The sequence below is a fragment of the Paramormyrops kingsleyae genome, chromosome 7 (assembly GCF_048594095.1).
Source record: "Paramormyrops kingsleyae isolate MSU_618 chromosome 7, PKINGS_0.4, whole genome shotgun sequence".
Lineage (NCBI taxonomy): Eukaryota > Metazoa > Chordata > Actinopteri > Osteoglossiformes > Mormyridae > Paramormyrops > Paramormyrops kingsleyae.
Window position 1 is genome coordinate 3,311,030 of NC_132803.1, and position 17,318 is coordinate 3,328,347.

The 17,318-nt window shown below is 43.0% G+C and overlaps 2 protein-coding genes across 5 annotated transcripts; one reads left to right on the top strand and one right to left on the bottom strand.

Annotated features, from left to right (window-relative positions):
- The first annotated feature begins 1,740 nt into the window (after positions 1–1,740).
- Positions 1,741–7,242, top strand: star (steroidogenic acute regulatory protein). 2 transcript variants are annotated; one of them, XM_072714103.1, is made up of 7 exons: positions 1,741–2,893; positions 3,445–3,552; positions 3,655–3,782; positions 3,914–4,072; positions 4,341–4,525; positions 5,171–5,264; positions 5,482–7,242. In XM_072714103.1, the coding sequence occupies exons 1-7, from the start codon at positions 2,830–2,832 to the stop codon at positions 5,596–5,598; spliced, it is 855 nt and encodes a 284-aa protein (XP_072570204.1). In that variant the 5' UTR covers positions 1,741–2,829; the 3' UTR covers positions 5,599–7,242. The 2 variants fall into 2 exon arrangements, with proteins under 2 accessions (XP_072570204.1, XP_072570203.1); XM_072714102.1 differs by having other exon boundaries at positions 1,749–2,893; positions 3,643–3,782.
- Positions 7,243–7,298: 56 nt separating this feature from the next.
- Positions 7,299–17,057, bottom strand: ash2l (ash2 like, histone lysine methyltransferase complex subunit). 3 transcript variants are annotated; one of them, XM_072714099.1, is made up of 18 exons: positions 16,942–17,057; positions 16,391–16,457; positions 16,033–16,178; positions 15,684–15,772; positions 15,442–15,536; positions 15,269–15,364; positions 14,815–14,910; positions 14,487–14,562; positions 13,877–13,894; positions 12,903–12,929; positions 12,662–12,755; positions 11,671–11,888; positions 10,975–11,142; positions 10,097–10,290; positions 9,265–9,357; positions 8,623–8,721; positions 8,385–8,444; positions 7,299–8,301 (listed from the first exon to the last, which is right to left on the bottom strand). In XM_072714099.1, exons 1-18 carry the CDS (start codon positions 16,995–16,997, stop codon positions 8,194–8,196), a joined length of 1,800 nt encoding a protein of 599 aa, XP_072570200.1. In that variant the 5' UTR covers positions 16,998–17,057; the 3' UTR covers positions 7,299–8,193. The 3 variants fall into 3 exon arrangements, with proteins under 3 accessions (XP_072570200.1, XP_072570201.1, XP_072570202.1); XM_072714100.1 differs by lacking the exon at positions 12,903–12,929; XM_072714101.1 differs by lacking the exons at positions 12,903–12,929; positions 13,877–13,894.
- Positions 17,058–17,318: the final 261 nt, after the last annotated feature.

Genomic DNA, 17,318 nt, shown 5'->3' on the forward strand with positions numbered 1-17,318 from the left:
TATCATATGTATGCATTATTATCCTTATGTGTATACAGGATATAAGACATGTAAAGTGTTCACAGAACGTCTTTGGAGGCCTGCTATAGTTAGGAAAAATATTGCACATTTATTAGTTTTCAACGAAAATCATTCATTTTCGTCAAATTATTCATTTGTTTATACACACACACACACACACATATATATATATATCACATAGAGGAAATAACCCATAGTTGATTAATTTCAAGTGGTATTAAAACTGAAACCCAAATTATAATTCTAAAAGAGCTGTTCTGAGTCAAAACGTTCATTAACAAGCAGTCTCATTGGATGCCTATTAAATTATTAAAACCTCTGCAGTAACATAGAACATCAAACATCTATGTTCATTATCGCTTTGGGAGCCAATGACTACTATTGCAATTGATAGCAAAATGGCAAGAACAGAACTGACAGTGTGTGTGTGCGTGTGTGTGTGTACTTCATAAAAAGAAAAACTCTACAGTATGTCCAGATATGTTAAACACTGTTTGTCAATGGACTTTTAATTGCTATGAAACTTATAAATCAGATCAGAAAATTTCATCCGAATTTCTATCGGATTAAAATAATGCAAATAAAGGAATAAAACAGCTTCTTCTTTTTAATTCTCGCTTGAAAAAATAGAGACCGCTTCAGTGTTTTTATAGAGGGATTTAACTATTTTAATGCTAACTTTAGACGCTGGACGTCTAGCGACCTTTCAGTATAAAGGAGGGGCGTCTAAAACTTTGAATAAACTCTGTGCTCTTATATTGTACAGAGTAATCACTATAATCCGTACCTTCTGAACGTACTGAGAATGAGGAGCCGATTTATCACAACGTCCTTGCATGTCCGGTGTTCCGGGCAATTCGGTTTCCCTATGTTTCCCCTGTCTATCAGGAAATAATGTTTCCCCTAATATTAAAGCAAAGAGGTATGTGAAATGTCTGAAAATCACTCAAGTACATTATTACATGTGAATACTGTATTGTTATTAGTTCCGAGGCCCAGAGTTGCTGTATACCTGTTTTAACAGGGGGGAACCAAATATCCTGGATGTCAGGAAATAATGTTTCTCCTAATATTTAGGCAAATATGTATGTGAGATGTCTGAAAATCACTCAGGTACATTATTACATGTGAATACAGTAGATCGTCACGCATAATATAGTCTTATAAGCAATACTATACCGTTTTCATCAAGAAATATCTCTATCCAGCGAATGAAATACTTTAATTTATTATCTGTAAAAACAAAAAACATGTGATGTTTTAAAATATATGGCTTGTTTACCTCAAGAGCTTTGTAAAAAGACATGAAAACAACAGCGAAACCGTGTACAAATCAGCGCGCGACAGGGGAAACATGGGGAAACCGAATTGCCCGGAACACCGGAACTGGTGTAACAGTTCCCTCCACGATTTTCATTTTCTGTTTTTCTCATCTGTGTTATACATGGACAATGGGGCACACAGATGTCCCTGTAACACTGAACAACTCTTGCATCGAATCGCGATTTCATTACTGGAAATTAATATGAAGCGCTGCAAAATTCACGACTCACGAATGAAAAGATCACTGAAGATGCACGTCGAGCCTGATAGTAACTATAACGTGGGGAATGGACGCATATGTGAATGACGCAAAAGGTTCTCAGATTCCTATTAATAAGCCAGGGACTCAGCGAGAGTTTAAGGACAAAGAAATAAATCATGCCATAAGTTTAGTCCTTGTGCAAAATTTACGGCTTAAATTCCTTTCCGCAAGTCAGACTCTTCCGGCAAAACGCAATGTCACAAATCCCTCTAACACGAACATGTTGTCATTAAAATAATATTGTGAAAAGTATTTACAAGCGTAAGCCTGAAAGTTCTGTATTTGCTCCGCAGGGATTCAGATCTTTCCAACACTTTGATATGTGAGTTTTCATAACAGCGTGTGGCAGCTGACAGACCTCAGAAGTACCTCCAGAAGTGTCAGGTGATGCCGACATTGCAGGTGCATGGGTCAAGATGACTGCAGAATTATTTAGCGTGTCACGGGGAACAGCCTTGCTACCTTTGACAGCATATGTCACATACAAAAAAAAGCTGCTCTACCAAAGAGGAACTGTGGTAAAACCTTACAGAAATGTTTAGATGAGCATTTAATTCAATGGTGTTTTCAGGAACTCATGACAGAAGTGAAATGTCATGACCTCAGTCACCCAATCTAAACATCACTGAATCTTTATGGGAATGCCCTGCCTTTCCTGAAGAACGCTCCAAAATACAACTACATTCTGTTTGGGACTTGAGAGTACTCCGTGAAGGACTGAAGCTGTTTTGAAGGCAAAGGGTAGCCTTACTCCATATTTACATGCTTTATTAATATATTGTTAGGTGGTTTACTTTGGCCAGCCCTAAATGACGGCAGCATTTCTCAAAAGATACACTATGTCATGTCCGATCTTACTGTGGCATCGTAACTTTCAAATGCCCCAACTTGGGAAAGTCTGTCTCATTTGTATAGTGAGATGTTCCTTTACCTCTGAGTGAAGATTGCAGGCATGCCATGTCCAGTCACAGCGTGCGCCATGTATGAGCACTGGATGTTATCTTGACAAATTGTTTATGAGAATCAGATACGCTGGTTGTGTAAGCGGGGCATCCTTGGTCAGGGTCCAGCCCACTCTTGAGTGATGCTGTTTTTATCTGTCTAGTGACATTGACAGCTTTCTGGTCACAGTATATACAGGCAGGATCTTTCTACTCCAGCAGAATCTAAACTCTCTCCTCTGACGAAGGAAATCTTTTCCATTTTTACTTACAACCGAAACTATGTTGCCTGCAACTTTTAAGCTTTGTGCAGGTATCTCTTACGGACACATGCGGAACATGACGGGTAAGGAACCATGCATCAGCCCTCGTTTTGTTTTTAACATCATTAAATCAGTTATCAATTTAAAAATATTAAGTTGGATATAGCAAGTACTTTAACTGTTCTTCCTTTGGAGCATCATTAAAACGTTGCTTAACTTGACAAACAATGTGGAACGTTTTACAGAAATAGGTATACATGGCTCGATAGAATAGTATTTGCCATTACATTTGACATTTCTAAAATTTTTGTATAATAGCAAAAGTACTTACCTATCCCAGGTGTAAATATCATATAGCCATAAATGAAAAGCCATACTTTTGGGGCTAGCTTTTAGTAATTTTTTAAACTCTCAACCTAAATAATAATGTTGACGTCTCAGTATGTTAAATGTGAGATGGGTATTTTAAATAACTAAACTTTATAAATAAATACATGAACAGAGTTGCACTGATGGCAAATGTGATTGCGCAAAGGTATGTGTTCACTTCAGTATCTTTCTAACACATTCTCATGGTCTTTAGCTACAGGGATTAATGCATTTACTCTGAATGACATTTTGTACTGGTTTACAGGACTAAGGAAAACGGCGATTGTCGCGTTGAGCCATGAAATGAAGAGGATAGCAGGTCCTAGTCCCAATCGCTGGATCAGTCAGGTCCGCAGAAGAAGTTCTCTGAGTAGTAAGTATGTATGATAGTCTTGTATAACTATACGTGTCTTACCTAGGAGGTTATAAAACTACAGACGGAATTCCTCTGCACATTGCACAGCATCTTTTGCAGGCGGCAGGACTGAAGAGATGCCTTACAGTGAAGCAGAGATGTCCTACGTAAAGCAAGGAGAGGAGGCTCTCCAGAAGTCTATTAGGATCCTCAGTGACCAGGATGGCTGGAAGACTGAGATTGTGACGGTTAGTGTCTGATCTGTCAGAAAATACCATACTGTGAGTGCCACTGCACTCCCAGCTGCACTAGGTTGAAAATAGCTTTTATGTGATTCTTGTGTAGTTTGTTAAACTGTTTTTTTTTCTTTTTTTGGTAGGAGAATGGTGACAAAGTCCTGAGCAAGATGCTCCCAGATGTTGGCAAGGTGTTCAAACTGGAGGTGATGTTGGACCAGCAGCCTGATGATCTGTATGGAGAGCTGGTTGGCAACATGGAACAAATGGCCGACTGGAACCCCAATGTGAAGCAGGTTAAGGTATGAGGGTCAAATTAGAGCTTTTCGCTGATGCAATTATTACAAACCTGGGCAGTATGAATGGATAGCAGGTAGTCTACTGACTACCTATGCTACTGAATTTTCAGTTCTTCTGTTATGAGGATTTGCTGGTCCACCACTGAGAAAAGTATCAAAATGTACTAGATATATCAAATTATTTAAATATCCAAGACCATTTGGGACTCTTGTTTTCTTTAAGTAGCTACTCTGCAAGGTTACAGCTTCCTATTGGTTGTTCCCTCTACAGATCCTTCAGAAGATTGGTCAGGACACCTTAGTGACTCATGAGATGGCGGCAGAGACGCCTGGCAATGTGGTGGGACCCCGGGACTTTGTGAGCGTGCGCTGTGCCAAGCGCCGTGGCTCCACGTGCTTCCTGGCAGGAATGTCCACAAGCCATCTGGGGATGCCTGAGCAAAAGGGCTTTGTCAGGTGGGCTTTTTGTCAAATGTCCACGAGCAAGGGAAAGGTGGAGAAGATGCAGGACACTTACCCCTTGGTTAAAACCTGTGGTGACTGACAGCATGTGATAATCCTGCCCACTGCCTTCTCTCTCCATTAAGTACTGGATTTCTGTTGTCATGTACCATTTAGATAAAATATAAGACAAAATAATAAGGTAAATTGAAAGAGTGAGTGAGACTGTGGCCTCCAGATCGAGATTTTGGCCATTTTCCACCTCGGGTTGGAGTTTTCAAGTCTGCCCCAACTCTTTGTGTGGAGTTTGCATGTAGGTTTTCTGCAGGCATTCCAGGTGAGCCCTGTGATGGACAGGCATCACATCCAGGGTCTCCCCTGCCTCGTGCCCTGTGATGGACAGGCAGCACATCCAGGGTCTCCCCTGCCTCGTGCCCTGTACATCTTTGGATGACCTCCAGGCTCATTGTGACCCTCTACTAGATAAAGTTATGCAGGATGGCTGAAATAGTGATAGACTTGAAATGATAGGATATTCGTCTCCTATCCTCTCATCTGACCTCACAGCATCGTATTGGATGGTCCTCTTCCTGCAGTTCCCGAGTGTGTTGCCATCTTGGGTCATTTCTCAGCTTGAGTGTGTGTACTCCCATGTCACAGGGCAGAGAACGGGCCGACGTGCATTGTCATGCGACCCAGCACCGAGGACCCCACCAGAACGAAGTTCACCTGGCTGCTCAGCATAGATTTGAAGGTGAGAAGGTCTCAACTCAATCACCTAGTCAATACGCTGCCATCAGAGGTGATCGGGTTTGTCGACAAATTCGTGTGGAAGTCTATGATGTTCATGAAGAAGTTAGCTTCCAGCTTCACTTCCCCAGTTACGTAAACACACCCTTTTTACCGCTGTCAAATGAAAGGCAATGAGAACTAGTCTGCCTGTGGCTCCTGTTCTCCCTGTACATTTTTAGGGTTGGATCCCGAAAGCCATCGTCAACCAAGTGCTTTCCCAGACTCAGCTGGACTTCGCCCATCACCTGAGACAACGGATGGCTGCCAGCACTATGGGGGCTGTCCTAGCCTGCTGACACCCCCACGCACCGCCTGTCCTACCCCACACCACCCACACCAATCACACCACTGCTGGGGGGGGGCGACTCTCATCCAAAGGGACCTTTCCCACACTTAGAAAACAGAATTCTGCTTCTTCAAACTTAGGTATCACAGGGAAGCTGATCACATTAGCATTGCTTGCAGACTTTTGCTGCTACTTACCTTAGAACAATGTCAGTATGATACGTTGTACGTGTGACAGGGAGACATAGAAGCTCTTACAGCTTTTCTGAATTGCTACAACACTAAACCTCATCCTTGGAGCAAAACTGCCAATTACCAAAACTCATTTATTGAATCAGTCGCCCGTTTGGCGAAACTTTAGACAGTGCTCACCTAGTTAGACACAATTTGCAGGTCTAAGTCACCTTTTCTGCAAAACTCTAAACACATTCTCATTCATTAAAACACATTTTGCACCATGGCAAACTTTGATGGAAAATAGAAAATAGTCTGCAAAAGCCAGCACACAGTAGTCATCATTTAAACACAATGACTCAAAACTGTTCATACGTTTCTAAACGTGTAGAAGCCAAAGAGTGACTAGAACATAGAATAAATGCCGGATGAGGGTGCAAGTGACATAGGTGAGCTGAACTTCGACGTCAAGGTACAAATGGCTCACACAAAGGAATCTTCCCACATCACTCAGCAAGGGAGAGCATTTCCTGTGATGTAGACAAAGTTCTCTGTCCTTATCCAGCCTTAAGACATGGAGATGAGGCAGAATGGATATTCTTCCTTGACTGTAGCTTGGCAGTTGCACAACATTTTACTGTAATATCCCTCTCATTTGGATTTTTTAACTATGTTGTTTACAGTAACCTTCTCAGAGTACTGAATACTGCAAACATTACATATCGGTTTAGTATAATTGTGTGCAAACATCTTTGGTTGACATTTTTTTTCCCCTATAGTCTTGTGCTTTCCAATTTTGTGGCTCAAGATGCAAAAGACCACATCCACAGTAAACGTTTCTCTAAAGGCCAGTTACTGTGTTGACTGGTAGTGTTTTCAGTTTTTTGTTGTAGTGTGTAGTGACTTAGTAGTTTAACTGACTGGTTTCATGCGTGATCTGAAAGCAGTTTTGCTTGTGATTTTCCAAGACAAGTCAAAGGTTTTGTGTGTGTAGCTTGAATTTTAGAGTTTGTGTTTAGTGTTTTGAGAAAATGAGAGATCTTAGGAAATGTGTATTAGCAATCCAGAAAACTGTAAAAGATTATGATTATCAAAGTCATTACTCTGAGGGCATTTGAACAAAACACAACCACTTTAAGTAAATACAGTCCTATAGAGGTATGTCCTGATTTGATCACTTGCTGACTTTGCGCTCCTACACTGGACCACTAGAGGGCACTCATCACTGGTCACTGCCATCCTCAAATGACTGTTTTCCCCATCAGCCCCAGTTCAGACCAGCAGCGTACAAGATCCTCCATTTTCCGTACCAGCTGTACCAGTCTCAGCATGAATTTTATTGCTGTATAAATTTTGAATCTGTACATTCATTGTAATTACTGCACTTGGTGTAAGATGTCTTGTATTTATTGTGAACCAATAGAACTGCCTGTCACCCACAATAAAGGGGTCTGTCAAGCAAATAAAAAGCAAGAACCGCATTTTTTCCCCTCAGTAACTTCATGTGAAAGTAGTTCAGACCAAGAACTTCAGGGAGTGCACTTTTAAATATTTTATTTAAAACCAGTTTCATTATAAAACAAAACACCAACCCTGGTAAATGTTATTTAGGGGACTAGCATGGCAGGGAACCACAATAAAACACACCAAGCCGAAGGAAGGAAGAAGTGAAACCAAGGAAATCAGACTGGCAGCCTAAGTGAATAGGGGGGACTTCGTACTTACGATGGTTTGATTGAGATTAGAGGCACAACCAGAGATATTTGGAGACCAACTCCATGCTTCCTATGCTAGAGGAGTTTGGTGATTCTGACGAGGGTCAGCAAACAGTAAAGCTACCCAGAATTCCAGGCTGTTTAGCTTAGCATTTAGGAAGGCTGTCTCCTACAGTATGTGTATATTCTGCCTTCCAGACTCGGATGTGGATACACAATGCACGAAGAGTTAACCTGCTCACATCTGACCGACACCACAGGTCTGGTTGTACCATAAACACTCTGAAATGCTTTTAAACGTTTTCTGAGAAGGACTGACTCCTGCTGATATTCTGACCATAGTGGTTCCATCATGAAAGCAGGAAATCTAGAAAGTTCTGAGCACTTTCCAATGAAATTTTATTTTGTCCCATTCAGCGGCCATGCTTGCAGACCCCTGATTTTAACGAGCACTATGACAGAGGTCTTTGATGGAAATCAGCAGAACACACTTAGGAAAATGAAGATCCAGGGTCTTCTTGTTGACGCAAAATCGCAAGTATCTTGTAAAACAAGGATTAGGTAACCGTGCTACCTGGTCCGGTCCAGTTCGATCCTTCCTTAAGATGGATGGAGTTCACATTGGGCTTATGGGTCAGTGCTTGGCATGAAGTGAAGTCTACTGCAGGAATGAGTGTCCAGCAGGGAGGATGTGACACACTGGAGGGATTGGGGGGGTCAGCCTTCCCAAGGGGGGCTGCGACGGCCATCCACGTCGGTCTCCACATGGTACAGGATATCTGCCAGAGTGTGCTCAATTACAGCTCCCCAACCCATGTCACTCATCTGCAAGGATGTAAACAAACAAGATGTAAAAATAAATTAAAAGGTCTCTGGGATTTGGGCGAGACCTACATGGCAGTACTTACGGGTTGGTATTTAATGTCCTTGGGAGCGTATTTGAAATGAGGCCCAAAGTTAACAGATACCTAGAACAGAAGAACAGGAGAATTACATACAAATAACCAAACAATAGGCTGTCAGTTCTGCAAGGATGTTCTTGACATCATCTTTAAGATCTTTTAAGAGAAAAACTCATTCATTGTTCCTCACACACACACACACACACACACACACACACACACACGAGGTAATACAGGTACTTACTGTGCAATTTTTGTAGAGGGAGATGGCGGGAAAGTACATCCCTTCAAACAGGTTTTCAAAAGCCACCCCCTGATTGATGCCATTCTTGTAGAAGATCATCTGTATGGGAAAGACAAGGGAATCAGGTAGGGCAGTGTGTGGGAGGAAGCAAGAACATGGACTGTCTGGTGGTCCACGAGGACCGGGTTGGGAAACACTGAGGTAGGAGAAACGCACCAGAAAGCTCAGCAGAACCAACCTGCACTGGTACTCATACATCAGAGTGTTACAGAACCTCTGTGTGTGGACCTGCTGGTCTATCAGGGGCCATTGATTCATTATTCATCAGCACTAAGAATGACATTTTAAATTCCTTAAATGATTGAACACAGTCATTTAAGTGAGCCACTTTGGATCCCTAAATTTCTCATATACTTGAGTGGTTGAAAAAAATAAATCTCCAAACAGGACATATTTGCATGTTATTTTGACTACAGCAGAGCACTTCATTCCAAGGGCACGTTATCCTGCGCTGCCCTTGGGCGACAGATAAAGGGTCAACAGCCAATTAAGGTGTAAAAACATTTAAGCGTGTTGTGACTCATGTCACCGTTTTCTCCTCCAACATTCCTGGCAGGAGGGCAGGGTAGGAAAAGCATTCACCTTGCTTGGGGTCACTGGTTTCAAGCTCTTCTCTGCTTTATCCAGGTAGTCCTTCTCCTCAAAATACAGGTAGCTTTTGAACTTGATCAATGCCTGTGAAGACACCCAAATATAACAATGCAATGATGGGATAACTTTATATAATTTCTGACCCATTTCTCATTATGCAAGGACACATAAAACCAAACACAAATACCAAAACTCCATTTGCCACATAAGCATGAAGCTCAAATTAAGACTTGCTAAGTATCGGGGCCTGGGCAATAGGCCCTAAAAATATAATATTTTCACAGTATCGATATTTATCATGAGATTATAAAATTCATATGCAGAAAACAGTAAAATGTGATTATGATGGCCAAACTGGTTTTGCTAACAGAGCATGTGACAGGTATAATGAAAAATTACGCCAACAACAGGCTGGAATTCATGTAAAAATAGTGCATAACAACGGCAAATTATGCAAGAAAACGTATTTAGGCTATATTACGATACTCATGATATTTGAACTGATGATGATATGAATGTTCATAATCAGGATACGATATTTTGCTGATCTCGCCCAGCCCTATAAGCATCTTTAACAGATCTTTTGGTCTCTTCACAACTTGGCGATCATTAACCCCCAGTTAACATGTCATTCTTTTGCAGTCCTTTCAACTCGATACTTGTTTCTCTATGGGGTCTGAGGAGTCCAAGCTGAAAAATAGCTCCGCAAACTGCAACCTCCAAAACACATTAGAGGAGTTACACATCGCTGTGCAAGACCGAGAATGGGAGGGTGAAAGAAACATCATGAAGTGCCCAGTGAATCCAGGAAAAACTGCAGTACCTTGTCCTTATAGGTGTCCGGCAAGGCCTTGGCGGTCTCAGTGCTGTCCGGCAGCTCGATGTAGAAGCCCAGAATGTCTCCCTGGCCATAGCTGTTTGAGTAGTGCTTCCCGATGGACTGGTGGAAGCGGGTGCCTTTCTTGCTCCGCCATGAGTAGCTGAACTTATCATAGCCCAACGGGGCTTGAAGGTTGCCTGGGATGGGAGTCGCAGGGGACGGAATTATTTTAAAACTAGTCAATCATATTCAGTGTGATTCGAAAGAAAAGTAGGAAAAACAGCACGTGGGTGATTGTCACGAAACCATCGACCTCATTTCCAAAACTGCAAAGGTGTCCATTTCATGTTAATTTAATAAATCAAAAAATAGTAGTTTGCTTTTAAACGCATGTGCAGAATCTGTATGTTGTGTTCCTTAAGGTTTGCCACATTATTTCAATAATATATCAAGTTTCAGTGAAATACGAAAAATATTAGGTTGTAGATTCCAGAAGGTGCTGCAGTAATGACAGAAATCAGTCAAAATCAAATAAAAATGTTTAAATGAAAATATTATATAGTTTCAAGTAACTGAGCATGACTTTAGGAGCATGACAATAAGCAATTTAAAAATGTGGAAATGTACTGGCTTTCTGGTCTTGATGTTTTCAGACTGTTGCGGTAATGAGATTTTAAAAGACTTGTTTTGGGAAATGTTAAGTTAAATTTTCTGTAAATGATTTTAAATTCACCCTTACAAACACTTCAGAACTGATTATTAATGGCTAAAAAAGAAATTTGTTGATGCAAGTCTTTTTAAATACTTCATGTTTGACATCTTTGACATCAAGATTTCGTGAGAATCACTCATTTAGAAACAACATGGCTGAGAGAACTCACCCAAGGGCTGGGACCAGCCAAGGCGAGCAGCTGTGTCAGGGGGCATGTCATCGATGGACGCCTCGAAATACCAGGAGCCCTTCCTGATGCCGTGGGACGCGCGCACCATGGAGTAGCCCTTCTCCCCCGTCACCGTCAGACGGTCGTCGGAAATCTTCAGCTGCGGGGCTAAACGGCATGATGGACCAGATGGGCGGATTAGGGAAAGAGCGCCAGACACTGAGGGTGCTGATCATGAGCTCACCCGGAGCTGGGGGTTAAGGGCCTTGCTCAAGGACCCGCAGACGTCCCGAGGCCGGGTTCGAACTGGCGACCTTCTGATCACAGGTACACAGGCTTATTGTGCTTTGGATAAATGCATCAAATAAATATAAGATTTATCAAATATTTTGGATAAAGCGGGAAAAGATGACACCCATTGTTAAGCAGGAAACTGCAGGAATACCAGCCAAATCATGGTTTCTCAATCTTTACAGGGCGCAGCTGTTCATAACGTCCCCCACACTACATTTCACCAACCTGGTGAAGGTTCTCCCTCTCTAAATTTCAGTGACTGAGAGGGGGGTACCCTTCACTAAATTTGGCCGTGATCAGGTTCGAATCTGTGTGCTACTGAACGTCATGTTTCATTCCCATGGTTCCGAGGCCCAACTGTAGAGTATGGAAGGGCTGCACTCATACAGGCAGGGAGCTCACCTCGGTCGTGCAGTGTGAGCAGCACGCGCTCATACAGGCAGGCCCGGTACAGATCCCCAGGGATGGGCTTCCCCGCCCAACAGTCCAGCTCCAGCTTCTCGGGGTCGGGCGCGTGGGGGTCTGGCTCTGCCAGGATGTAGCGGTAGCCGTCCTTGTTGAAGGGGTGCTCTAGGGGGTATCCATGGGGAGGCAGGCGCTGAGCTGAAAAGAGGGGGTCGCTATGGGGGGAGGATTTGCAACAAGAAACATCTGTTGGCAGTAGTGGTGTAACAGACGGTAGTTGATCTGTGATCCATATGGATCCCCCCACCCCCACCACGGTTCGACAGGCATGTGAACCACAGATTACTTGCAAAGTTTAACCGTCATAGAGTGAATTTTGTGATCAAGAATATAACTTTAATCTCGAGAAAATAGCTTTGGCTATGCTGAGATCACGGGGGAAAAAAGGAGTGATCGACAAAAGAAAAACAAAAGTTAAAGATGGATGTGCTCTGTGGACTTCCAGATGCAGAGCTGCAGTGAAACGATACAGACAAAGCAGCTGTGTTCACGTTAACAGGGCAGGTTAAAACTTCCTTGCTTTAATTGTGCTTTAAGTTCATTAAGTAATTAATGGAAAGAAAAGTTGCGTTTGTTTAAAAAAAAATAAAAATAAATCAGTTTGCATTTTTTGCTCACTCTGCTCACAAGATGAGAGCAGAGGCTTAACGGCCTTAATGAAAACCACAAGCCGAAGCAGCCGGGCCTGGGTTTGGTGCTACTGCAACACAACAGAATAGGTCTTTAATGAAGAAATGATGAGTGGGGTGCTGCGTGAATCAGGGTGGATATGAATACACATCACGCCAGCGAGCTTCCTAGAGAAATTCTGGTATAATATAATGAAGTTATGCGTAGTTGAATTACACAGCTTAAATATGATGGCTTCTGGTTTGTGTTAAGAGTGACACAGGAGTGGAGTGTGTGTGTAGGAGGGAGGCTTGCCCACCTGCGAGTTCGCTTGGCAGTGCCAGTCGTGCCACCCTCCTGCTGCTTGCGCTTTGCTCCTCGCCCTTTCCCAGTGCCTCCAGGTGCCAGTCCACCTTCCGTACAAACAGTGTTACTATACAGCGCCGCCCTACAGGTTGCCCAGCACACAATGGCACACACACAGCACTCAGCCACATGGGGAACAAAGCCAGGTGCAGGTGTCTTCACACACACACACCCCCACCCACACTGTTTCCTACCCCAACTGCTGGCCGACCCCGTAAGCTCTTGATGGGGAGAAAGAAAAAAAAATAGAATACATACAAAAAAAGAAACTTAAAATTGTTAATTAAAAAAAGTTTTGCTACAAACTAAAACTAAGTCATCAGTAAAAGCATTGTGACAAAGAATGCATAACTTGTATTCATACATGAATATATAAAATATTTGTATAAGATTGCAATTCATACTGATCTTTTGTGCCATAAGTGATACTAGGATCCAAAACAATAAGCACCTAAACAGAAGCACAGCTCTTTAGCAAAATGCTGAAGCGTCTCTGTGCATTGTAACAGTCCTTGAGGGACACTAATGAAAGCACACAGGCCTCATGGCTGTCACAATCATTTTCACTGTTAATGCACATACAGAGTCAGCATACATCCAAGAGCAGCATCTCAAGAGCTGTCAGCGTTTAAAATTAGCAGGGCTGTATGTTGGCAAATTTCACGGCAATATTTTTTTTAGAAAAGAAAGTGAAAGTAAAAACTTCAAAGCTATAACTCTCAGAGTGCTTGCCAAGTAGAATTATTTTCCGCTTCCAATATTAAATAGTATCAACGAATATGACAAATATTTGCTGGGAGCCAGCCTTCCAACCCCCCCCTCAAAAACAACTCCAAAGAGCAAAACGCGAGCACTGCTCCCAGCAAATCAGAGGGCAGAACGCCTTAAACCAGTATCATCGTGACCACAGGAAGCCCCACAGGAAGCATGGCGAAGGCCTGGACCACAAGCTGGCGCGATGCGTGGAGATGCGCACTGAGCGCGAGCATAAGGAGGGAGGAGCAGCAGTTTAAAACAAAGCCAAAGAATTAACAAATGCAAACGGGGCTTGGGGGGGGGGGGGAGCGGGATGCAGGCCTAGGAAAAAGCAAGCAGTGGCACGGTGTCGATTCATCGACCCGTTAAACAGCCAAAGCATTACACCAAGGGGCTAAGGTCTCATAGTCACCTGTGAACGCTGATCCACCTGTAACACAACGCACAGTCGTTTAGTGTCACCCTCCACCCCCGCGACTTCAGCCACAGGTATCCTTACTTACTATTTAAAGAGACGCGCTAAGCGCTGAAGTCAATGTAACACTAAAAATTCCTGATAGTTTTAAGCTAAGACTAAGTGTTATACAGAGTTGGTAATCCAGGTCGAGAGAGTAAAAGTCCAGACCGGGATTTTGTTTCAACCAACCAGTTGAATACTCAGACACTTTATGCTCAACTGGTGGTTGAAACAAAATCCCAGTCTGGACTTTTACTCTCTTGACCTGGATTACCAACTCTGGTGTTATAACAGGAGCTACTATCCAGATACTCGATGCAGAACAGCTACAAAATTATGCAGGCTATCGTGTTCTTCATCACAGTGCTGCCCTTTCACTCATTCCGATAGCTAAAACAATGGCAAAACTACAGCTATAGTACCTTATTTAGTCCTCTGACGACTTCTAGCCTACTAACCCAGAGAATCGTTTCTTCATTGGCAACAAAACCCTATGCACCTTGACACAAGAATGCGCTACTCCAACTGCAGGTTTTGCATCCGCAGAAGCGGGCAGCGTTCTTACCATTAAGTCCAGTCCCAGTGGAGACGGATGTAGGCTGTTTCTGGCTATCATAAGAAGGGCCGATGTTCGCCAGGTCCTGGACAGAACAGAGCACACACAGTATTACCAGCACTACACTAAACAAACACTAAGCACATTATTAATACATGCTTACATGCCTGAATTCTAGCCTAAACATACTGCAACGGCCTACGTGACCTTGCATTCCACCACTAGCTGCTGCTCTAAACCTTCCTAGCAAAGGCTGTTATCTGCAGGCTGGCGCTATAATAATAATCTATTAGATATTCAACATCAACAAGCAGCACCCAGCAGCTATGGGGAGTACCTGGTCCAGTAGTCCGAATTTGGGGTAGTCCTCTTCTGGATCTTTGCTTCCTGGATCTGGGTGCTCTTTGACCAGAAAGACATCTCGCTCTTTGCTCTAAGAAGAGAAAGAAAAAAACATAATAAAATGACAAAATCAGAATCCACCTTGAATGAAACAGTACAACCTCTGGAATATTTAATTTTATCCACTAACATTTCTAATAAGAAAATACACCCTGAATTACTCGACAAAATATAAGTGTGTGATCAAAATCAGGGGTTTTTCAAAAGAGAACAGACACAAAGGGTCTCAAAGACAATGTGCATTGGTATATAAGCACATTTACCGTCCCTCTGTACAAAGTTGTGCTTTTATTCCTCAGACATGAACAATATATTGCCTGATTTTGCCTGCAGCTTTTTGTCTCCTGACCAACCAATCAGCCAAACTCCCAACGGTCACATGATCTCACCATGGCCTTCACGATATTGTTCGGCCACGTCAGCTTGCCAGGCCTCTGCCGGGTGGTCATGCACTCCCAGTGCTTATCGATAAACGGAATGATGTCCTGCGCAAAAGGGCAGCAAAGCGTTAACGGTTTTGGGGCGAGTCTCCTCAGCTCCTGGTGCTGTGCCCGATACCAACCTTATCCTTGGAGAACATGGTCTTTGGGTGTTCATCTTGAGTCCTTGACCGCCATGTCAAGTTGGCCAAGGCAGTGAGGCACATCTCCCGAAGATCTATGGGGTCAAACCAAATGGAAGCTCTTGTGGTCCAGGGGACTCAAGGTAACAGTGTGATATAATACCCGGCCATACAACCCCCACAGGCCTCCAAGCAGTCATGCATCCAGAGCATCCCCCCGGCTCAGGTAACTTCATACTTACTGGCCTGCTTCCGCAGGAAGTACGTGTTGCCACTATGGTGACACACATTGCAATGAAAGACATAGTTGGTCATGAAAGGGAGGGAGGTCCTGCAGCAGAGAAAAGGAAAATATTACCAAAACATGCATGGAAGGTAGTGGAACAGTCCGGAAGTGATCTGTTGATTGCTATTTCAGCTTCCAGGAGCCCTCTGGTAGTATAACTGACTAAGGGGATTAATCCTAAATTAATATTTTATTGAAATTAAGTTTTAAAAATCACTACATATAAGTAATAAGTAAGAAAAACGATTTAAAAGGAAGATTACATGCACAGACAGCGAACTGAGCAATAGGTACAGGCTACTCACGCCGTGTCTATGCCGAAGGTGTCCGCCGTGAACCACTTCATGCAGAGGGCACACTGCAGCTCCACCTCGCCCAGCTGACGGCCGTTTTCCTCGTCCCCGGAGCCCGTCTGCGTGTCGGCCGCCTCCGATCCCTCTCCCGTGGGATCCTGACAAAGGAGGAAGGGAGCCTCTGTAATTACATTTAACACTGCGGGCACAGAATCGCACACGACCTCATCATAGGTGTTAGACAAGTGACAGGCAGTCCATGGACGTGTTACGTGCTACGAACATTGCAAGCTAGCAAACCATAAGTACCTCAACACGTATTATTTGCGATAATCATTCATTCACATATTCATCTCTTATTTCCATTTACCATCGTTTCTTTCCCATTCGTCGATTCAGTTTCCATATTCGTTGCCAGATCTCCAAACGGAGCGTCCCTGTAACAAAATACACCGGTAGAAGATGCCGAAACTGTACCTGATCGCTGTACCTGCTATCATACAAATTATGCGTTTGAAACACATTTATCGGTTTTCCAAAGCCAGAAAAATGACAAAGGTTGGCCAGGTCGTTTGGTGTCGGCGGGGACCGATGTCTCGTCAATTCATCAAGAAAGTAACCAGTAATAATATATTTCAACGGAGGGAACATTATACTTGAAAAATAGTAATGAAAAAACACTAGCATTCAGTTGTAAAAGTAAACCATACTGCTGCAACCCAGAAGCTTCCCTTAATACAGGAACTTGAAGACGTTATTCATTGAAGCTTAGTGCAGTTACAACTAAGCTTCATAATTAGTGCAGTTGTTACTTTAAGGATCGACCAAACGCTTATGTTAAAAAAAATATATATATATATATATATATATATATATATATGAATACAACTTCAACACATTATTTGCAGTCACACAGCCTACCCTTCCCCGGACGCCGCCTCTAAGGCTGCACCACTCGCTTCTCCTTCGGTCGCCATTTTTCAAAAACTATCGCTCTAAATAAAATCTCGTGAAACGCAAATCTCGCGAGATGGTGCTTACAAGCCAGCGGTGGCTGGCTGGGAAATTGAGTAAAATAGAACGCGATGGAATGGAGCTGCTGCCGAAGAATCACGAATCGTTAAGAGACAAGCATTGCTTTAGGCGGCCCAGTACTCACCAGTGCAGAGTACTGGGAATGTTTATTGCATACTGGCACCTCACATAATTTGTCGGTACTGAATAACAAGTGGAGTACTGGCACTGTTTTTTCAACGTAAAGCGCTGGCGACGACTGCTTTATATTATAGGCCAATATG

Excerpts from the sequence above, each read along its gene's own strand:
- ash2l (XM_072714099.1), bottom strand. The coding sequence starts at position 16,997 with ATGGCGACCGAAGGAGAAGCGAGTGGTGCAGCCTTAGAGGCGGCGTCC. Across the intron at positions 14,911-15,268 it reads ACAATATCGTGAAGGCCATG|AGCAAAGAGCGAGATGTCTT; the intron begins GTGAGATCATGT and ends TTCTCTTCTTAG. Across the intron at positions 8,722-9,264 it reads AACCAGTGACCCCAAGCAAG|ATGATCTTCTACAAGAATGG; the intron begins GTGAATGCTTTT and ends TTTCCCATACAG.
- star (XM_072714102.1), top strand. The coding sequence starts at position 2,830 with ATGTTGCCTGCAACTTTTAAGCTTTGTGCAGGTATCTCTTACGGACAC. Across the intron at positions 2,894-3,444 it reads ACACATGCGGAACATGACGG|GACTAAGGAAAACGGCGATT; the intron begins GTAAGGAACCAT and ends ACTGGTTTACAG. Across the intron at positions 3,553-3,642 it reads CAGAAGAAGTTCTCTGAGTA|CATCTTTTGCAGGCGGCAGG; the intron begins GTAAGTATGTAT and ends CACATTGCACAG.